General features: G+C 44.3%; 1 protein-coding gene across 1 annotated transcript in view; it reads right to left on the bottom strand.

The window, feature by feature from the left end:
- LOC123999860 (protein Shroom3-like) overlaps positions 1 to 21,084 on the bottom strand; it is a 143,272-nt gene that overhangs the window by 47,487 nt on the left and 74,701 nt on the right. Inside the window, exon 4 of the mRNA XM_046305868.1 lies at positions 3,598 to 3,720. Coding sequence (XP_046161824.1) covers positions 3,598 to 3,720 — 123 coding nt within the window. The remainder of the gene's footprint in view (positions 1 to 3,597; positions 3,721 to 21,084) is intronic.

Below are 21,084 nucleotides of genomic sequence, written 5' to 3'. Positions count from 1 at the left end.
GTGTGTGTGTGTGTGTGTGTGTGTGTGTGTGTGTGTGTGTGTGTGTGTGTGTGTGTGTGTGTGTGTGTGTGTGTGTGTGTGCGTGTGTGTGCGCGTGTGTTGGGGGATGGTAGGGGCCCAGTGTTGGTTGATATTTCTACAGCAGTAATGACGATGAGGAGGACGTAACAGCTCTGAGATCAGCACTAATCGCTCTTATAGCAGCGCAATTACCTCGAGTTCTCTCCTACCAATTACCTTCATTTCTCTCCCACCATACTCTCAGAACTGGACAGGCTGCTATTTGCCTCTCCCTCTCTCTTCTCTCTCTCCTCCACCCTCTCTCACTTTCTCTTCTCTCAGCAAATAACTGCCGACACTGGACGACCCGAGAGGGAGTGGGAGCTGCCATGGGAACGGTTGAGGTGAGGGGAGGTGTCACCAGGAATGTCCATCCATAGCAGACAGATGACGTCAACACCCCCCCCCCCTCCCTCCCTCCCTCCCCCTCATTCTTTTCTGACATCACTGACTGATAGGGCCTCAATGTCCTGGTCTGAACACAACAACAGTCTACATATAGACAGGTCGGTTGTTTAGCAACCAAAGTGACGCGGGTACAACTATGGTGCAAAACAGACGTTGTTGGCTTTGATTGTGAACAACAACAAAGAACAACAAACAACAACTATATTTAGTCTCCAAATGTTTACTGAAAACATAAATAAATGTGCACAACGAACACGTGTTGTCTCTCAAATACACCGTTACAGTTGTTGCTTAGCTACTAGCTAACGAATTTGAGCTATATTAGCATAGACGTGACATCAGTCAAAACACATAAAAACAAGACATCGTATCAATACCAAGATGAAACGAGCCACCTACAATTCCCCACGTGGTATAGCGTCCTGTCATTGTTGTATCCAGAATCACAACACACTGCCTTCTGCCTCTTTGAAGCATGTGCATCGTTTTAGTGACGTTGTAGGCTAACCCATTTACACACAAGCTGTCCTAAACACATCGACTTCACAGCCAGTTGTCTGGTGGATCAAATGTCCTTTCATGAGTCTCAGTCTAAGATAATACACTAAGATAATACACTACTGTCCTTTCATGAGTCTCAGTCTAAGATAATACACAACCGTCCTTTCATGAGTCTCAGTCTAAGATAATACACTAAGATAATACACTACTGTCCTTTCATGAGTCTCAGTCTAATAATATAATACACTAAGATAATACACTACCGTCCTTTCATGAGTCTCAGTCTAAGATAATACACTAAGATAATACACTACTGTCCTTTCATGAGTCTCAGTCTAAGATAATACACTACTGTCCTTTCATGAGTCTCAGTCTAAGATAATACACTACTGTTCTTTCATGAGTCTCAGTCTAAGATAATGCACTACTGCTCTTTCATGAGTCTCAATCTAAGATAATACACTAAGATAATACACTACTGTCCTTTCATGAGTCTCAGTCTAAGATAATACACTACTGTCCTTTCATGAGTCTCAAAGATAATACACTACTGTCCTTTCATGAGTCTCAGTCTAAGATAATACACTACTGTCCTTTCATGAGTCTCAGTCTAAGATAACACTACTGTCCTTTCATGAGTCTCAGTCTAAGATAATACACTACTGTCCTTTCATGAGTCTCAAAGATAATACACTACTGTCCTTTCATGAGTCTCAGTCTAAGATAATACACTACTGTCCTTTCATGAGTCTCAGTCTAAGATAATACACTACTGTCCTTTCATGAGTCTCAGTCTAAGATAATACAGTCTCATCTAATAATACACTGTCCTTTCATGAGTCTCAGTCTAAGATAATACACTACTGTCCTTTCATGAGTCTCAGTAAGATAATACACTACTGTTCTTTCATGAGTCTCTAAGATAATACACTACTGTTCTTTCAAGTCTCATAATACACTACTGTCTTTCTTCTCAGTCTAAGATAATGTACTGCTCTTTCATGAGTCTCAATCTAAGATAATACACTAAGATAATACACTACTGTCCTTTCATGAGTCTCAGTCTAAGATAATACACTACTGTCCTTTCATGAGTCTCAGTCTAAGATAATACACTACTGTCCTTTCATAATCTACACTACTGTCCTTTCATGAGTCTCAGTCTAAGATAATACACTACTGTCCTTTCATGAGTCTCAGTCTAAGATAATACACCAAGATAATACACTACTGTCCTTTCATGAGTCTCAGTCTAAGATAATACACTACTGTCCTTTCTCATGAGTCTCAGTCTAGTCTAAGATAATACACTACTGTCCTTTCATGAGTCTCAGTCTAAGATAATACACTACTGTCCTTTCATGAGTCTCAGTCTAAGATAATACACCAAGATAATACACTACTGTCCTTTCATGAGTCTCAGTCTAAGATAATACACTACTGTTCTTTCATGAGTCTCAGTCTAAGATAATGCACTACTGCTCTTTCATGAGTCTCAATCTAAGATAATACACTAAGATAATACACTGTCCTTTCATGAGTCTCAGTCTAAGATAATACACTACTGTCCTTTCATGAGTCTCAGTCTAAGATAATACACTACTGTCCTTTCATGAGTCTCAGTCTAAGATAATACACTACTGTCCTTTCATGAGTCTCAGTCTAAGATAATACACTACTGTCCTTTCATGAGTCTCAGTCTAAGATAATACACTACTGTCCTTTCATGAGTCTCAGTCTAAGATAATACACTACTGTCCTTTCATGAGTCTCAGTCTAAGATAATACACTACTGTCCTTTCATGAGTCTCAGTCTAAGATAATACACTACTGTCCTTTCATGAGTCTCAGTCTAAGATAATACACTACTGTCCTTTCATGAGTCTCAGTCTAAGATAATACACTACTGTCCTTTCATGAGTCTCAGTCTAAGATAATACACTACTGTTCTCCATGAGAAACAGCTGGGTTCAACTGGGCAACAAAAGAGTGGTATCTTCATCCCAAATGGCACCCTATTCCCTATATAGTGCACTACTTTAGACCAGAGCTCTATAGAACCCTATTCCCTAAATAGTGCACTACTTTAGACCAGAGCTCTATAGAACCCTATTCCCTATACAGTGAACTACTTTAGACCAGAGCTCTATGGCAGCCTAGAAAATCTCCAATATAAAATATATTTTGATTTGTTTAACACTTTTGGGTTACTACATGATTTCTTACGTGTTACTTCATAGTTGTGATGTTTTAACTATTATTCTACAATGTAGAAAATAGTACAAATAAAGAAAAACCTTTGAATGAGTAGGTGTGTCCAACCTTTTGACTGGTACTGTACACTAATTGAAGTGGATTTAACAAGTGGCATCGATAAGGGATCAGAGCTTTCACCTGGATTCACCTGGTCAGTCTGTCATGGAAATATCAGGTGTTCCTAATGTTTTGTACACTCAGTATATAATATGAACAATACAACCATCATACTGAACATGTTTAAGGATCTAAATATTTCCATATAAAATGTATAAAACCCACTTAAATAATAAGCCCTGTGTTCATCACTCCACACCGTCAACAATGGATTTAGAAATATAGATTGATTTATCACTTGATTGATTGACTAACCTGGAGGGGTAGGTGTGATGCCAAGGAGGGTCCTGGGATATTTGCATCATGCTGGGGTCTGGCTGGCCCTCGCCTAGCTTGGTGGCGTGCCACGAGTGAGGTCTGGAGACAGGCTCGCTGCGTCTGTAGAACATAGATTTAGAACATAGAATCAGAACATAGAAGAGAGAGTGAGTTCTCGAGACAGGCTCGCTGTGTCTGTAGAACATAGATTTAGAACATAGAACATAGAATTAGAACATAGAACATAGATTTAGAGAGTGAGTTCTCGAGACAGGCTCGCTGTGTCTGTAGAACATAGATTTAGAACATAGAACATAGAATTAGAATATAGAACATAGATTTAGAACATAGAAGAGAGAGTGAGTTCTGGAGACAGGCTCGCTGTGTCTGTAGAACATAGATTTAGAACACAGAACATAGATTTAGAACATAGATGAGAGAGTGAGTTCTGGAGACAGGCTCACTGTGTCTGTAGAACATAGATTTAGAACACAGAACATAGATTTAGAACATAGAAGAGAGAGTGAGTTCTTGAGACAGGCTCGCTGTGTCTGCGGATGGAAGTTTAGAGTGGAGGGAGGTCAGGATCCAGGTCCACATTGAGATGGAGTGAGGTCAGGATCCAGGTCCACATTGAGATGGAGTGAGGTCAGGATCCAGGTCGACATGGAGATGGAGGTCAGGTCTGTGAGTGCTGTCTGAGATGAGTGCTGTCTGCATCCAGTGCTGCCTGGAGTGCTGTCTGGATCCAGTGCTGTCTGTGAGTGCTGTAAGGTCTGTGCTGCCTGTAAGTGAGTGCTGTCTGTAAGTGAGTGCTGTCTGTGAGTGCTGTAAGTGAGTGCTGCCTGTAAGTGAGTGCTGCCTGTAAGTGAGTGCTGTCTGTGAGTGCTGTAAGTGAGTGCTGCCTGTAAGTGAGTGCTGCCTGTAAGTGCTGCCAGTGAGTGCTGTCTGTGAGTGCTGTCTGTGAGTGCTGCCTGTGAGTGCTGCCTGTAAGTGCTGCCAGTGAGTGCTGCCTGTGAGTGCTGTCTGTAAGAGTGCTGCCTGTAAGTGTTGTCTGCCAGTGCTGTCTGTGAGTGCTGCCTGTAAGTGAGTGCTGCCTGTAAGTGCTGCCAGTGAGTGCTGTCTGTGAGTGCTGTAAGTGAGTGCTGTCTGTGAGTGCTGTGAGTGAGTGCTGCCGGTGAATGTGAACACCGGTGAATGTCCAACACAACGACAGCAGGTGGGTTTATTTGTCCCTGTGCAGAATTAACCCCCCCAACTGAGTGAGATGGAGGACATTGGTCAATGGTATTTGGTCCCTGTAGGAGCCAAGGGCTCCAACAGTCAAGAGGGTAAACCATGCGTCATGAAGTAGTCATATTGTCTCCTTGTCTCCAACCCAAACTGCTGTGGTCTCCTCTACTGTAGCGGTTGCTGTTTTTAAAACAAGTGTTTTCATGCCTGCTCACCAGACAAACCGCTACTTCTGCTGCAGTTCGTCCCAGTAAACACAACACGAACCCCTAACGGCAACCAGACCGCAACAAAACTGTTTACTAAGATGTTGCTTAAGAGATTAACCATGGCAACCAGAAACAGTTATGAAGCAACCAGATAACACTGGTTCCCAAAAGGCCTTTGACCCCTAAACAGGGAAATACCCCAACACACCATTTATCCAATAAGCTGCCTACACCACACGCAACTTGCATTGTACATTGTGTGCTCCTGCTGCTGTTAGAAGAAAATTGTGGCAAGACGTCTGGTTTAAACCCCCCATTGTACTGCTAGGAGAACGTTGTGACAAGACGTCTGGTTTAAACCCCCCATTGTACTGCTAGGAGAACGTTGTGACTAGATGTCTGGTTTAAACCCCCATTGTACTGCTAGGAGAACGTTGTGACAAGACGTCTGGTTTAAACCCCCCATTGTACTGCTAGGAGAACGTTGTGACTAGACGTCTGGTTTAAACCCCCATTGTACTGCTAGGAGAACGTTGTGACTAGACGTCTGGTTAAATCCCCCATTGTACTGCTAGGAGAACGTTGTGACTAGACGTCTGGTTTAAACCCTCCATTGTACTGCTAGGAGAACGTTGTGACTAGACGTCTGGTTTAAACCCCCATTGTACTGCTAGGAGAACGTTGTGACTAGACGTCTGGTTAAACCCCCCATTGTACTGCTAGGAGAACGTTGTGACTAGACGTCTGGTTTAAACCCCCATTGTACTGCTAGGAGAACGTTGTGACTAGACGTCTGGTTTAAACCCCCATTGTACTGCTAGGAGAACGTTGTGACTAGACGTCTGGTTTAAACCCCCAACTGATACCCCTGATTGTCAAGCTGATTGGCTGAGGAGAACTCAGTATGTGTTTACAAATGAGAAGTCATTACTGAGCTAAGACCATCCCCATAAACCCCTCAACCCGGTCCATCATAACAGACTGGAAAGGCCCAGTAGTCTTGGCCTGTGCATGAGCCACGGAGAGTGTGACTATCACTGTGCTGAAAGTTTGAAACCCCATTGTACTGCTTCTCACCAGAAGCCGTGAAGAGGGAGGCGCTATCATCACTGTGGACTCACAACGCTTTCTGGATTTAAACCCCTCTCTATTCTCTACTTCAGCTAGGAGTCTCTACTTGTGACATTCAGACCAGTCTCTACTTTAATTCACCAGGAACTCCATTGTACTTCAGCCAGGAGATTCTCTACATTCAGACCAGTTGTGACATTCAGACCAGTCTCTACTTTAATTCAGACCCCTATTCTCTACATTCAGACCAGGAAGTCTCTACTCTCTACATTCAGACCAGGAAGTCTCTACTCTCTACATTCAGACCAAGAACTCTCTACTCTCTACATTCAGACCAGGAAGTCTCTACTCTCTACATTCAGACCAGGAACTCTCTACCTCTACATTCAGACCTCTACTCTCACCAGTCAAGCAAATGATTGGCTGACATTCAGAGGAACTCTCTAGTCTCTCATTCATGTGTTTACAAATGAGAAGTCATTACTTCAGACCAGCTAAGACCATCCCCTCTACATTCAGACCAATCCTACATTCAGACCAGTCCATCATAACAGACTGGAACTCTCTACTCCTACATTCAGACCAGGTGGTCTCTACTCTCTACATTCAGACCAGGTGGTCTCTATTCTCTACATTCAGACCAGGAACTCTCTACTCTCTACATTCAGACCAGGAAGTCTCTACTCTCTACATTCAGACCAGGAACTCTCTACTCTCTACATTCAGACCAGGGGGTCTCTACTCTCTACATTCAGACCAGGGGGTCTATACTCTCTACATTCTGACCAGGAACTCTCTACTCTCTACATTCAGACCAGGAAGTCTCTATTCTCTACATTCAGCAGATTGACCAGGAACTCTCCCTCTACATTCAGACCAGGGGTCTATACTCTCTACTTCTGACCAGGAACTCTCTACTCTCTACATTCAGACCAGGAAGTCTCTCCTACATTCTGACCAGGAACTCTCTACTCTCTACATTCAGACCAGGGGCTCTATACTCTCTACATTCTGACCAGGAACTCTCTACTCTCTACATTCAGACCAGGAAGTCTCTACTCTCTACATTCAGACCAGGAACTCTCTACTCTCTACATTCAGACCAGGGGGTCTATACTCTCTACATTCTGACCAGGAACTCTCTACTCTCTACATTCAGACCAGGAAGTCTCTACTCTCTACATTCAGACCAGGGGTCTCTACTCTCTACATTCTGACCAGGAACTCTCTACTCTCTACATTCAGACCAGGAAGTCTCTATTCTCTACATTCAGACCAGGGGGTCTATACTCTCTACATTCTGACCAGGAACTCTCTACTCTCTACATTCAGACCAGGGGGACCAGGAACTCTCTACTCTCTACATTCAGACCAGGAAGTCTCTATTCTCTACATTCAGACCAGGGGTCTAACTCTCTACATTCTGACCAGGAACTATCATTCTACATTCAGACCAGGAAGTCTCTACTCTCTACATTCAGACCAGGAACTTCAGACCAGGGGGTCTCTACTCTCTACATTCAGACCAGGGGTCTCTACTCTCTACATTCAGACCAGGGGTCTCTACTCTCTACATTCAGACCAGGGGGTCTCTACTCTCTACATTCAGACCAGGGGTCTCTACTCTCTACATTCAGACCAGGGGTCTCTACTCTCTACATTCAGACCAGGGGGTCTATACTCTCTACATTCTGACCAGGAACTCTCTACTCTCTACATTCTGACCAGGAAGTCTCTATTCTCTACATTCCTCCTTGGAATCAAGCTCTCCAACCTCTCCTGTTTCAAAACAACAGCTTGTATCAGTTATGCTATTCTTCCCACTGGCTGCCAAATGTCTAACAAGCAGCCATCATGTTTCATGTTTGTCAGCCTAGAAGATCTTCCTGATCCCCAAACACAGTACTTAGCTTAGAAGATAAACAGGAAATGATGCTATCTTCACCTTCGTCCAGCTACAGAAACATGAAAGAAGCCATTGTTTACACCCCCATAGTGATGCATCACGTAACAAACATTTTTATAACATTACAGTATTTTTGACCATTTATCCAACTTGCTCAACAAAACTGCAAACTCACTCCATACGCCACACCTGAGCTTGGAATGCAGTCCATAAACTCTACAGATGAGTCTGTAGGTCCCAAAGCCTCCTTAGACCACCAGCTGTGGAACAGACAGACCACAGACTACAGAGCAGGTGAAACCTCTAAAACCAACCCTTCCCCCCAGAATGTTACCCTAGAACCAACCCTTCCCCCCAGAATGTTACCCTAGAACCAACCCTTCCCCCAGGTTACCCTAGAACCAACCCTTCCCCCAGGTTACCAACCCTTCCCCCAGGTTAAGAACCAACCCTTCCCCCAGAATGTTACCCTAGAACCAACCCTTCCCCCAGGTTACCCTAGAACCAACCCTTCCCCCCAGGTTACCATAGAACCAACCCTTCCCCCAGGTTACCCTAGAACCAACCCTTCCCCCAGGTTACCCTAGAACCAACCCTGCCTTAGGAGAAAACTACAACCATGTTACAGCCCCCAGGATGTTAGGATGTTACCTGGCTGTAAACCTCAACCTGCACCACCCCCAGAATCCTACCCTACCCTACCCTTGAACCTAACCCTCAGGTAAGGAGTGTTCCAGTTACCTGGTGAAGCGTAGCACCTTGGAGATGAGTCCGGTGGCCAGGCGGTTGACGCTGGTCTCAGAGGGGGACTTGCACAGTGCCCTGTCTGACCGCCTCAGCTCTCCCGGCCCCGTCCCCAGGCCTACATCCTCCTTCTTCTGCTTCCTCCGGAGCTTCCTCCTGTAGAAGGCCCCTAGCAGCTCCATGGTAACAGTACTGTACGACACAACACCCTGCTTGGTCCGCTAACGTTACCGAGCAACTCTGAAATGGCAGACGGTGGGCAGAGGCTGGCGGGGTAGGCTAGCGAAGGAGGGTTAGAGACGGACGTCGTTAAACCAGCACGCAATTAGACGTCATTACCTCGCTAACGTACGATGAAGCATGAAGTAAACATCCTGCCCTGCGATGCTCTGGACACTGGGAACTAACAGAGAGAAGGAGATGGAGGAAGAGAGAGAGAAGGAAGGAGGGAGACAGAACCAGAGCAAGTGATAGAGAGAGAGAGAGAGAGAGAGAGACTCAGTCCTTATTCAATATCCAAGGTCCAGAAATGAATTTGAATGCTAAGAGGGGAAACCCAACCAATTTGTAGCTCGCTCTGGATAAGAGCGTCTGCTAAATGACTTAAATGTAAATGTAAAATAGCATGTGATCACACAGACACACACAAAACAATTACTCTAATATTTTCTCTTATTCTCTCCTCCTATGCATCCCAAATGGAGCCCTATTCCCTACTGTTGACCAGGGCCCTATTCCCTACTGTTGACCAGGGCCCTATTCCCTACTGTTGACCAGGGCCCTATTCATGAAACCAGGGCCCTATTCATTTGACCAGGGCCCTATTCCCTACAGTTGACCAGGGCCCTGTTGACTCCTCTATTCCTACTGTCACCAGGGACCCTCTGTTGACCAGCCCTATTCCCTACTGGACCAGGCCCTATTCCCTACATGAAGACCAGGGCCCTGTTGAGTTCATGAAATAGGTGGACATCTAGCTACAGCGATTATCTGTCATTATTCAGGGTGTGTCTGTCTGTCAGTTGGCTTCCTGTCATTAGGGTGTTGACATGATGGGTACACAGTCCTTTGGCTACTGGAGGGTGATGGATGTGGTCTCCATAGTGTGTGAATGGGATGTTTTAATGAGAGATGGATGTGGTCTCCACAGTGAGTGAATGGGATGTTTTAATGAGAGATGGATGTGGTCTCCATAGTGAGTGAATGGGATGTTTTAATGAGAGATGGATGTGGTCTCCACAGTGAGTGAATGGGATGTTTTAATGAGAGATGGATGTGGTCTCTACAGTGAGTGAATGGGATGTTTTTAATCAGAGATGGATGTGGTCTCCACAGTGAGTGAATGGGATGTTTTAATGAGAGATGGATGTGGTCTCCACAGTGAGTGAATGGGATGTTTTAATGAGAGATGGATGTGGTCTCCACAGTGAGTGAATGGGATGTTTTTAATCAGAGATGGATGTGGTCTCTACAGTGAGTGAATGGGATGTTTTTAATCAGAGATGGATGTGGTCTCCACAGTGAGTGAATGGGATGTTTTAATGAGAGATGGATGTGGTCTCTACAGTGAGTGAATGGGATGTTTTAATCAGAGATGGATGTGGTCTCTACAGTGAGTGAATGGGATGTTTTTAATCAGAGATGGACTGTAAGTCTCTTTGGATAAAAGAGTCTGAAATGGGATATTTTTATTATATTATTATTATTATGGTCTCTACAGTGAGTGAATGGGATGTTTTTAATCAGAGATGGATGTGGTCTCTACAGTGAGTGAATGGGATGTTTTTAATCAGAGATGGATGTGGTCTCTACAGTGAGTGAATGGGATGTTTTTAATCAGAGATGGATGTGGTCTCTACAGTGAGTGAATGGGATGTTTTTTATCAGAGATGGATGTGGTCTCCATAGTGAGTGAATGGGATGGTTTTTATCAGAGATGGATGTGGTCTCCATAGTGAGTGAATGGGATGGTTTTAATCAGAGGTGAATAAGGGCACTAGGTAATATAGGAAGGATTGGGTATCTGTTTGTGAAGTAGCCGACTAGATGATGAAGAAGAATATGAATACACACACGCACGCACGCACGCACGCACGTACACACACACACACACACACACACACACACACACACACACACACACACACACACACACACACACACACACACACACACACACACACACACACACACACACACACACACACACACACACACACACACACACACACACACACACACGAGCATAGGAAGCCGTTGAACAGCCATGACACCCAATTCAACCTTCTAGAAAGGGATGCGTCTCATTATATATATATTATTTCTATATATTATATCCCTCACTTTACCCAGGAAGGACGGATTCTCCTGCTTGCTGACACTCCCATGAAACCCAACCTTCGGGAACTCAACCCAAACAACGTGCTGAGCGCAGAGACAGAAGAGGGGCCCGGAGTGAGTAGCGGAGGAGAGAAAAGAGAGAAACACAAACACCAATATTCACAAAGTGTCTTAGGGAGGGCTGATCTAGGATCAGTTTTGCATTTCAAATCCTAATTATATGGACCAGGGGGGACCTGATCCTAGATCAGCACCTTTACTCCGAGATGCTTTATGAATATGGGCCCAGCAGACCAGTTTCATTCTCAACAACATCATCCCCCCCATTGAAGGGCTGTTCTTTGTAATCTGTGGCCAGGCCATGGAGAGAGAGAGCCAGAGCCAGACCAACAGGGTGTGTCTCCGAAACAGAAACCTTATCTCCACTGTGGGAACGAACACAGTCTGTCTGGATAATCTTTTGATCTGAGAGGAAACTGAAATTGGAGAGGGGATTAGATGGAGCGAGGGGAGAGGAGGATGGAGGGGGAGAGGAGGGAGAACGAGAGGACAGGTCAGAGGAGTACCTCAACACTGTACTATCTGACCAGACAAGAGGCAGGAGGAGGAGGAGGAGGAGAAAGAGGAGTGACCAGTCCTCACTTCCTGGGCATGCTGCTATATCCTATCATCATCTGGCAGTTGTTTTAGAGTGGGAATTCCTTAACTTCCAGAGGCACTGTGGGGTGGGGGGGATTGGTGGGGGGTTGGTGGGGATTCCTTAACTTCCAGGAGGACTGGGGGTTGATGGGGATTCCTTAACTTCCAGAGGAACTGTGGGGTAGGGGGATTCCTTAACTTCCAGGAGGACTGGGGAGTGGGGGGAGGGTTCCTTAACTTCCAGAGGAACTGTGGGGTGGGGGGTTGGTGGGGATTCCTTAACTTCCAGAGGAACTGGGGGGTGGGGGGATTCCTTAACTTCCAGGAGGACTGGGGAGTGGGGGAGGGTTCCTTAACTTCCAGGAGGACTGGGGGGTGGGAGGACAGTCAGAGAGAAAGGAACTCTGAGTGGCCAACAGGACAGTGAGAGAGAAGGAAACTCTGAGTGACCAACAGGACAGTGAGAGAGAAGGGAACTCTGAGTGACCAACAGGACAGTGAGAGAGAAGGGAACTCTGAGTGGCCAACAGGACAGTGAGAGAGAAGGGAACTCTGAGTGGCCAACAGGACAGTGAGAGAGAAGGGAACTCTGAGTGACCAACAGGACAGTGAGAGAGAAGGGAACTCTGAGTGACCAACAGGACAGTGAGAGAGAAGGGAACTCTGAGTGACCAACAGGACAGTGAGAGAACTCTGAGTGACCAACAGGACAGTGAGAGAGAAGGGAACTCTGAGTGGCCAACAGGACAGTGAGAGAGAGAGGGGAACTCTGAGTGGCCAACAGGACAGTGAGAGAGAAGGGAACTCTGAGTGGCCAACAGGACAGTGAGAGAGAAGGGAACTCTGAGTGGCCAACAGGACAGTGAGAGAACTCTGAGTGGCCAAGGACAGTGAACTCTGAGTGACCAACAGGACAGTGAGAGAGAAGGGAACTCTGAGTGACCAACAGGACAGTGAGAGAGAAGGGAACTCTGAGTGGCCAACAGGACAGTGAGAGAGAAGGGAGGGAACTCTGAGTGACCAACAGGACAGTGAGAGAGAAGGGAACTCTGAGTGACCAACAGGACAGTGAGAGAGAAGGGAACTCTGAGTGACCAACAGGACAGTGAGAGAGAAGGGAACTCTGAGTGGCCAACAGGACAGTGAGAGAAGACAGACAGCAGAGCAGAGCAGCTATCTCTGTCAGTGAATTACATTTTTTAAATAATGTTTTGTCACGACTGTCTTATTTCAATGAACTAGCTGCAGGCACAAATAAACACTCAATCATATAATGTGCATAGAAATTCAAGTAAAAACATTGAGATTGAAAGATGTGTGTGTCATGTATGACAGCAGCAGATGCATATCAAGATGCCAGCAGATGCATATCAACCAGCAGATGCATATCAACCAGCAGATGCATATCAACCAGCAGATGCATATCAACCAGCAGATGCATATCAACCAGCAGATGCATATCAACCAGCAGATGCATATCAACCAGCAGATGCATATCAACCAGCAGATGCATATCAACCAGCAGATGCATATCAACCAGCAGAGCATATCCTACGTATACACGTTTCAATAACAAATCTTCTGTTTTTTTTAAACACAGACAACTGGGCTAAATGTATACAACGTGCTCTGCAATAAGGGGCGGGGGGGGGGTAGTCTAGTGGTTAGAGTGTTGGACTAGTAACCAAAAAGTTGCAAGATCAAATCCCTGTCGTTCTGCCCCCCTGAACAAGGCAGTTAACCCACTGTTTCTAGGCCGTCGTTGAAAATATGAATTTGTTCTTAACTGACTTGCCTAGTTAAAAAAAAAAAAAACAAGATGACCAGAGTTTGAGTTCTTCAATGTCATTAGCATGTTGGATGCATTGGACTATAAAGGTCTGGAACGATGATGTAGGATTACATGAGAAAGCAGTTGGGAAATACATGCTTCAGTTTCAAATACTCAATGAACCAATCAAATTGTACTTATGAAGCCCTTCTTACATCAGCTGATGTCACAAAGTGCTGTACAGAAACCCAGCCTGAATGTGAGTATATATATATATATATATGAATGTGAGACAGTAGTTTAGGAATTGTTAGTTAGATTACTTGTTGGTTATTACTGCATTGTCGGAACTAGAAGCACAAGCATTTCGCTACACTCGCATTAACATCTGCTAACCATGTGTATGTGACAAATAAAATTTGATTTGATTTGATTAGCCTAATTTCTCCACTAACCTTCTAAAAGTTGACGGTGACAAATCCTTGCCCATCTACTATTATTTAACTAACTATGACTGAGTGAGGTATGTCGTCCATCAGTTGGTAGAGCATGGCGCTTGTAACGCCAGGGTAGTGGGTTCGATCCCCAGGACCACCCATACGTAGAATGTATGCACACATGACTGTAAGTCGCTTTGGATAAAAGCGTCTGCTAAATGGCATATATTATTATTATTATTATTATTACTATTATTATTATTATTATTATTATTATTATATTATTATTATTATTATTATTATTACTATTATTATTATTATTATATTATTATATTATTATTATTATTATTATTATTATTATTATTATATTATTATTATTATTATTATTATATTAATATTATTATTATATTATTATTATTATTATTATATATTATTATTATTATTATATTATTATTATTATTATTATTATTATTATTATATTATTATTATTATTATTATTATTATTATTATTATTATTATTATTATATTATTATTATTATTATTATTATTAGTATATTATTATTATTATTATTATTATTATTATTATTATTATTATATTATTATATTATTATTATTATTATTATTATTATATTATTATTATTATTATATTATTATTATTATTATTATTATATTATTATTATTATATTATTATTATTATTATTTATTATTATTATTATTATTATTATATTATTATTATTATTATATTATTATTATTATTATTATATTATTATTATTATTATTATTATTATTATATTATTATTATTATTATTATTATTATATTATTATTACTATTATATTATTATTATTATTATTATTATTATATTATTATTATTATATTATTATTATTATTATTATTATTATATTATTATTACTATTATATTATTATTACTATTATTATTATTATTATTATATTATTATTATTATTATTATTACTGTACAAGAACAACGTCACATTAAGTCCTTCACCATTGATCGAGTTTGGGGACAAATAGCAAAGGTGTCTCTCGGCAGGCAGTATTTTCAAGTATCTAAATACAGTGTAACTTACCGATATGTAACCTTACCAATCAATGTGCTGTGTATAGAGAGAGAAGTGTCGTGAGGGAAACAGTCTCCCAATGTTTCAGTCCAGGACTGAGAGCTTTACCGTCTATGTCAAAAGTCTGGGCCTCTAAATGGAGACAGTAGAACTTTCATCAACGTATGCTTCAGCATTCCCCACCTTAGTTCTCCTAACCTGCTACGTTAATTCTCCTAACCTGCTACCTTAGTTCTCCTAACCTGCTACGTTAATTCTCCTAACCAGCTACGTTAGTTCTCCTAACCTGCTACGTTAATTCTCCTAACCTGCTACCTTAGTTCTCCTAACCCGCTATGTTAATTTTCCAACCTGCTACGTTAATTCTCCAACCTGCTACGTTAATTCTCATAACCTGCTACGTTAATTCTCCTAACCTGCTACGTTAGTTCTCTAACCTGCTACGAAAAGTTATAGCTGTATCGAAGAGGTGTGTTTTCAGGGAGTCCCATAATTACAGAGTCAGTTCTGATCCTGTATAGCTCCGCCCCTGTCCCAGGCTGTATAGCTCCGCCCCTGTCCCAGGCAGTAACCTGCTATGTTAGTTCTCCAACCTGCTACGTTAGTTCTCCTAACCTGCTACGTTAATTCTCCAACCTGCTACGTTAGTTCTCCTAACCTGCTACGTTAGTTCTCCTAACCTGCTACGTTAATTCTCCTAACCTGCTACGTTAATTCTTCTAACCTGCTACGTTAATTCTCCTAACCTGCTACGTTAATTCTCCTAACCTGCTACGTTAATTCTCCAACCTGCTACGTTAGTTCTCCAACCTGCTACGTTAGTTCTCCTATCCTGCTACGTTAATTCTCCAACCTGCTATGTTAGTTCTCCTAACCTGCTACGTTAGTTCTCCTAACCTGCTACGTTAATTCTGCTAACCTGTTCTCCTAACCCGCTATGTTAATTCTCCAACCTGCTACGTTAATTCTCCAACCTGCTACGTTAATTCTCATAACCTGCTACGTTAATTCTCCTAACCTGCTACGTTAGTTCTCCTAACCTGCTACGTTTATTCTCCTAACCTGCTACGTTAATTCTCCTAACCTGCTACGTTAATTCTCCTAACCTGCTACGTTAATTCTCCTAACCCGCTACGTTAATTCTCCTAACCTGCTACGTTAATTATCCTAACCTGCAACGTTAATTCTCCAACCTGCTACGTTAATTCTCCTAACCTGCTACGTTAATTTTCCTAACCTGCTACGTTAATTCTCCTAACCTGCTACGTTAATTCTCCTAACCTGCTACGTTAGTTCTCTAACCTGCTACGTTAGTTCTCCTAACCTGCTATGTTAATTCTGCTAACCTGCTACGTTAGTTCTCCTAACCTGCTACGTTAGTTCTCCTAACCTGCTACAAAAAGTTATAGCTGTATCGAAGAGGTGTGTTTTCAGGGAGTCCCGTAATTACAGAGTCAGTTCTGATCCTGTATAGCTCCGCCCCTGTCCCAGGCTGTATAGCTCCGCCCCTGTCCCAGGCTGTATAGCTCCGCCCCCGTCCCAGGCTGTATAGCTCCGCCCCTGTCCCAGGCTGTATATCTCCGCCCCTGTCCCAGGCTGTATAGCTCCGCCCCTGTCCCAGGCTGTATAGCTCCGCCCCGGTCCCAGGCTGTATAGCTCCGCCCCTGTCCCAGGCTGTATAGCTCCGCCCCGGTCCCAGGCTGTATAGCTCCGCCCCTGTCCCAGGCTTTATAGCTCCGCCCCTGTCCCAGGCTGTATAGCTCCGCCCCTGTCCCAGGCTGTATAGCTCCGCCCCTGTCCCAGGCTGTATAGCTCCGCCCCGGTCCCAGGCTGTTTCTGCTTCCCCTGGCCACCTGGCTCTATCAGATCACGGCCCTCTGCTCTGCCTCACACCCATCAGATAACAGGCCGGAGCCCAGGGGCTGATGGGACACCTAACTCATCATGAGATGAGTCCCGCTGGCCGTATCGGAGGGAGCAGCGACATCTTGGGACCAGAGTGTAACCTGTCAGACACTCTACAACTGCCCGGTTGGAATTCATAATACACTTTATAATGTCCTGACTAACAAGACACACAATACCACGAAGAACTCCTTATTTTCCTTTATCAATAACTAAAGCAACTTTGAGTCTCACACAAATAAAAAGGCCCGTGCTCCTAGAAGATAACATAGTTCAGACCGCTAACCCAAGTCCCTGTCCACTACACAAAATAGCTTATACTGACAATCTTGTTTTTCGGCCTACACATTACATCCAGGCTTGGTTGATCCAGCGTTACTTTACTGTTTTGGCTCTAACATTGATCTGGGAAGCCTTCCAACCTGGACTAGTCCTGCTGTAGTATGGTGTTCATCTAACAACGACAAGTTCGGTGAAGAGAGGTGATGCATTCTACTGATGAAATGACACTGGCTTACCTTGGTGACATATTCAATTAAACGTTGTCAGAGGACAACCTTGGTCTTACCTCACCTCGGACTGACGCAAGGACACGTCATGGTCTCCGTTCTATCGGATTAGAGTTTAGAAACAGACTCATATACATGTAGGAACACAATGCATGAGATCATTCAGTTTATGTACCATAAATCAGACTAGATAAATATACTGCCCTGAACAGGCAGTTAACCCACTGTTCCTAGACCAGTTAACCCACTGTTCCTAGACCAGTTAACCCACTGTTCCTAGACCAGTTAACCCACTGTTCCTAGGCCGTCATTGAAAATAAGAATTTGCTCTTAACTGACTTGCCTAGTTAAATAAAGGTAAAATTGAAAATGTAATACATTTGTTAGATAAACTAGTTTGTAAAGCTTGTCTGAATTCCATTTAATTAAAGTATTACGGTTCTAGAACAGTTTACATTCTGTGAGAGAGAGAGTCTTCAGTAAACTCAAGGATATCCAATTTAGGAGAACAGAGGAGATCACCATAGCAACTGGGTTTTAAGTTCAAACTGCCAAATGACATACAGTAGATGGAGAAACTAAGCTCCAACAAGTCTGCTCTGACCTGCTCTGACTTACTCTGTCCTGCCCTGCTCTACTCTACTCTCTGCCCTGCTCTGCTCTGCTCTGTCCTGCTTTGCTCTGCTCTGCCCTGCTCTGCTCTGCTCTGTCCTGATCTGCCCTGCTCTGCACTACTCTGCTCTACTCTGCCCTACTCTACTGTGCCATGCCCTACTCTGCCCTACTCTGCTCTGCTCTACTCTGTCTTACTCTGCTCTACTCTACTCTGCCCTACTCTGCCCTGCTCTGCTCTACTCTGTCTTACTCTGCTCTGCCCTACTCTGCTCTGCTCTACTCTGTCTTACTCTGCTCTAGTCTACTCTGCCCTACTCTACTCTGCTCTACTCTGCTCTACTCTGCTCTACTCTGCCCTACTCTGCTCTGCCCTACTCTACTCTGCTCTACTCTGCTCTACTCTGCCCTACTCTGCTCTGCCCTACTCTGCCCTGCCCTACTCTGCTCTGCCCTACTCTGCTCTGCCCTACTCTGCTCTGCCTTACTCTACTCTGCCCTACTCTGCTCTACTCTGCTCTACTCTACTCTGCTCTACTCTACTCTGCTCTACTCTACTCTACTCTACTCTACTCTGCTCTGCTCTGCTCTGCTCTACTCTGCTCTGCTCTGCTCTGCTCTACTCTGCTCTGCTCTGCCCTACTCTGCTCTGCCCTACTCTGCCCTACTCTGCCCTACTCTGCTCTGCCCTACTCTGCTCTACTCTACTCTGCTCTACTCTGCCCTACTCTGCTCTGCCCTACTCTGCCCTGCCCTACTCTGCTCTGCCCTACTCTGCTCTGCCCTACTCTGCTCTGCCTTACTCTACTCTGCCCTACTCTGCTCTACTCTGCTCTACTCTACTCTGCTCTACTCTGCTCTACTCTACTCTACTCTACTCTGCTCTGCTGCTCTGCTCTACTCTGCCCTACTCTGCCCTGCCCTACTCTGCCCTGCCCTACTCTGCTCTGCCTTACTCTACTCTGCCCTACTCTGCTCTGCCCTACTCTGCTCTACTCTGCTATACTCTGCTCTGCCCTACTCTGCTCTACTCTGCCCTACTCTGCCCTGCCCTACTCTGCTCTGCCTTACTCTACTCTGCCCTACTCTGCTCTGCCCTACTCTGCTCTACTCTACTCTGCCCTACTCTGCTCTGCTCTACTCTGCTCTGCTCTACTCTGCCCTACTCTGCTCTGCTCTACTCTGCTCTGCTCTGCCCTACTCTGCTCTGCTCTACTCTGCCCTACTCTGCCCTACTCTACTCTGCCCTACTCTGCTCTGCTCTGCTCTACTCTGCTCTGCTCTGCTCTACTCTACTCTGCCCTACTCTGCTCTGCTCTACTCTGCCTTACTCTGCTCTGCCTTACTCTACTCTGCCCTACTCTGCTCTGCCCTACTCTGCTCTACTCTGCCCTACGCTGCTCTGCCTTACTCTACTCTGCCCTACTCTGCTGTACTCTACTCTGCCCTACTCTGCTCTGCTCTACTCTGCCCTACTCTGCTCTGCTCTACTCTGCTCTGCACTACTCTGCTCTGCTCTGCCCTACTCTGCCCTACTCTACTCTGCCCTACTCTGCTCTGCTCTACTCTGCTCTACTCTACTCTGCCCTACTCTGCTCTGCTCTACTCTGCCTTACTCTGCTCTGCCTTACTCTACTCTGCCCTACTCTGCTCTACTCTGCCCTACGCTGCTCTGCCTTACTCTACTCTGCCCTACTCTGCTCTGCTCTACTCTGCTCTGCCCTACGCTGCTCTGCTCTACTCTACTCTACTCTGCTCTGCCCTACTCTACTCTGCCCTACTCTACTCTGCCCTACCCTACTCTGCCCTACTCTACTCTACTCTGCCCTACTCTACTCTGCCCTACTCTCTACCCTGCCCTACTCTACTCTACTCTGCCCTACTCTACTCTGCCCTACTCTACTCTGCTCTTCTACTCTACTCTACTCTACTCTACTCTACTCTACTCTACTCTACTCTACTCTACTCTACTCTACTCTACTCTACTCTACTCTCACAGTAAAGGGCCAGTTTGTACAGAAGTCAAACCCTAAGACATTGTTAGAAAGTCCTTTTTTCTCTCTACATATTCTGCACTGCGCAGCCGTAACACAGCGAGGCCCTAGACTAGGTCTACACAGACATATTTGGCTGGTAGTGTTGTGTACACAATGAAATTACAGTGCCATGGTTTTACAGACGGTTTCTATGGCAATGCCTTCACTAGGCCTCCAATAACATCCATCCATTTATCAGAGTCTGACTCCCAAATGGCACCCTAGTACCTTTCTAGTGCACTTCGTTTGACCTGGGTCCATAGCCACTTCATACAGTGCTTTTGGAAAGTAATCAAAGACATTGACAGCTTTCTTCAAAAATGGATTAAATAGTTTTTTCCCTCCTTATCAATCTACACACAATACCCCATAATGACAACGCAAAACCAGGTTTTTAGAAATATTTGCTCATTTATAAAAAAAAAAAAAAAAATGAAATGATAACATTTCCATAAGTATTCAGATCCTTTACTCAGTACTTTGTTGAAGCACCTTTTGGTAGTGATTACAGCCTAAAGTCTTCTTGGGTGTGACGCTACAAGCTTGGCACACCTGTATTTGGGGAGTTTCTCGCCTTCTTCTCTGCAGATCCTCTCAAGCTCTGTCAAGTTGGATGGGCCACTCAAAGACATTCAGAGACTTGTCTCAAAGCCACTCCTGCGTTGTCTTGGCTGTGTGCTTAAGGTCATTGTCCTGTTGGAAGGTGAACCTTTGTCCCAGTCTGAGGTCCTGAGCACTCTGGGGCAGGTTTTTATCTAGGATCTCTCTATACTTTCCTCCGTTCATCTTTCCCTCGATCTTGACTAGTCTCCCAGTCTCTGCCACTGAAAAACATTGCCACAGGATGATGCTGCCACCACCATGCTTCACCGTAGGGATGGTGCCAGGTTTCCTCAAGACGTGACCCTTGACATTTAGGCCAAAGAGTTCAATCTTGGTTTCATCAAATAGTCAAAGTATTCCACTGTTAGTCTCTACCTGTTGTTTACAAAGC

Source organism: Oncorhynchus gorbuscha, linkage group LG16 (genome assembly GCF_021184085.1).
Source record: "Oncorhynchus gorbuscha isolate QuinsamMale2020 ecotype Even-year linkage group LG16, OgorEven_v1.0, whole genome shotgun sequence".
NCBI classification, from domain to species: domain Eukaryota; kingdom Metazoa; phylum Chordata; class Actinopteri; order Salmoniformes; family Salmonidae; genus Oncorhynchus; species Oncorhynchus gorbuscha.
Note: the sequence above shows the minus strand (reverse complement) of the source record. Positions and strands in the feature narration are given on the sequence as shown.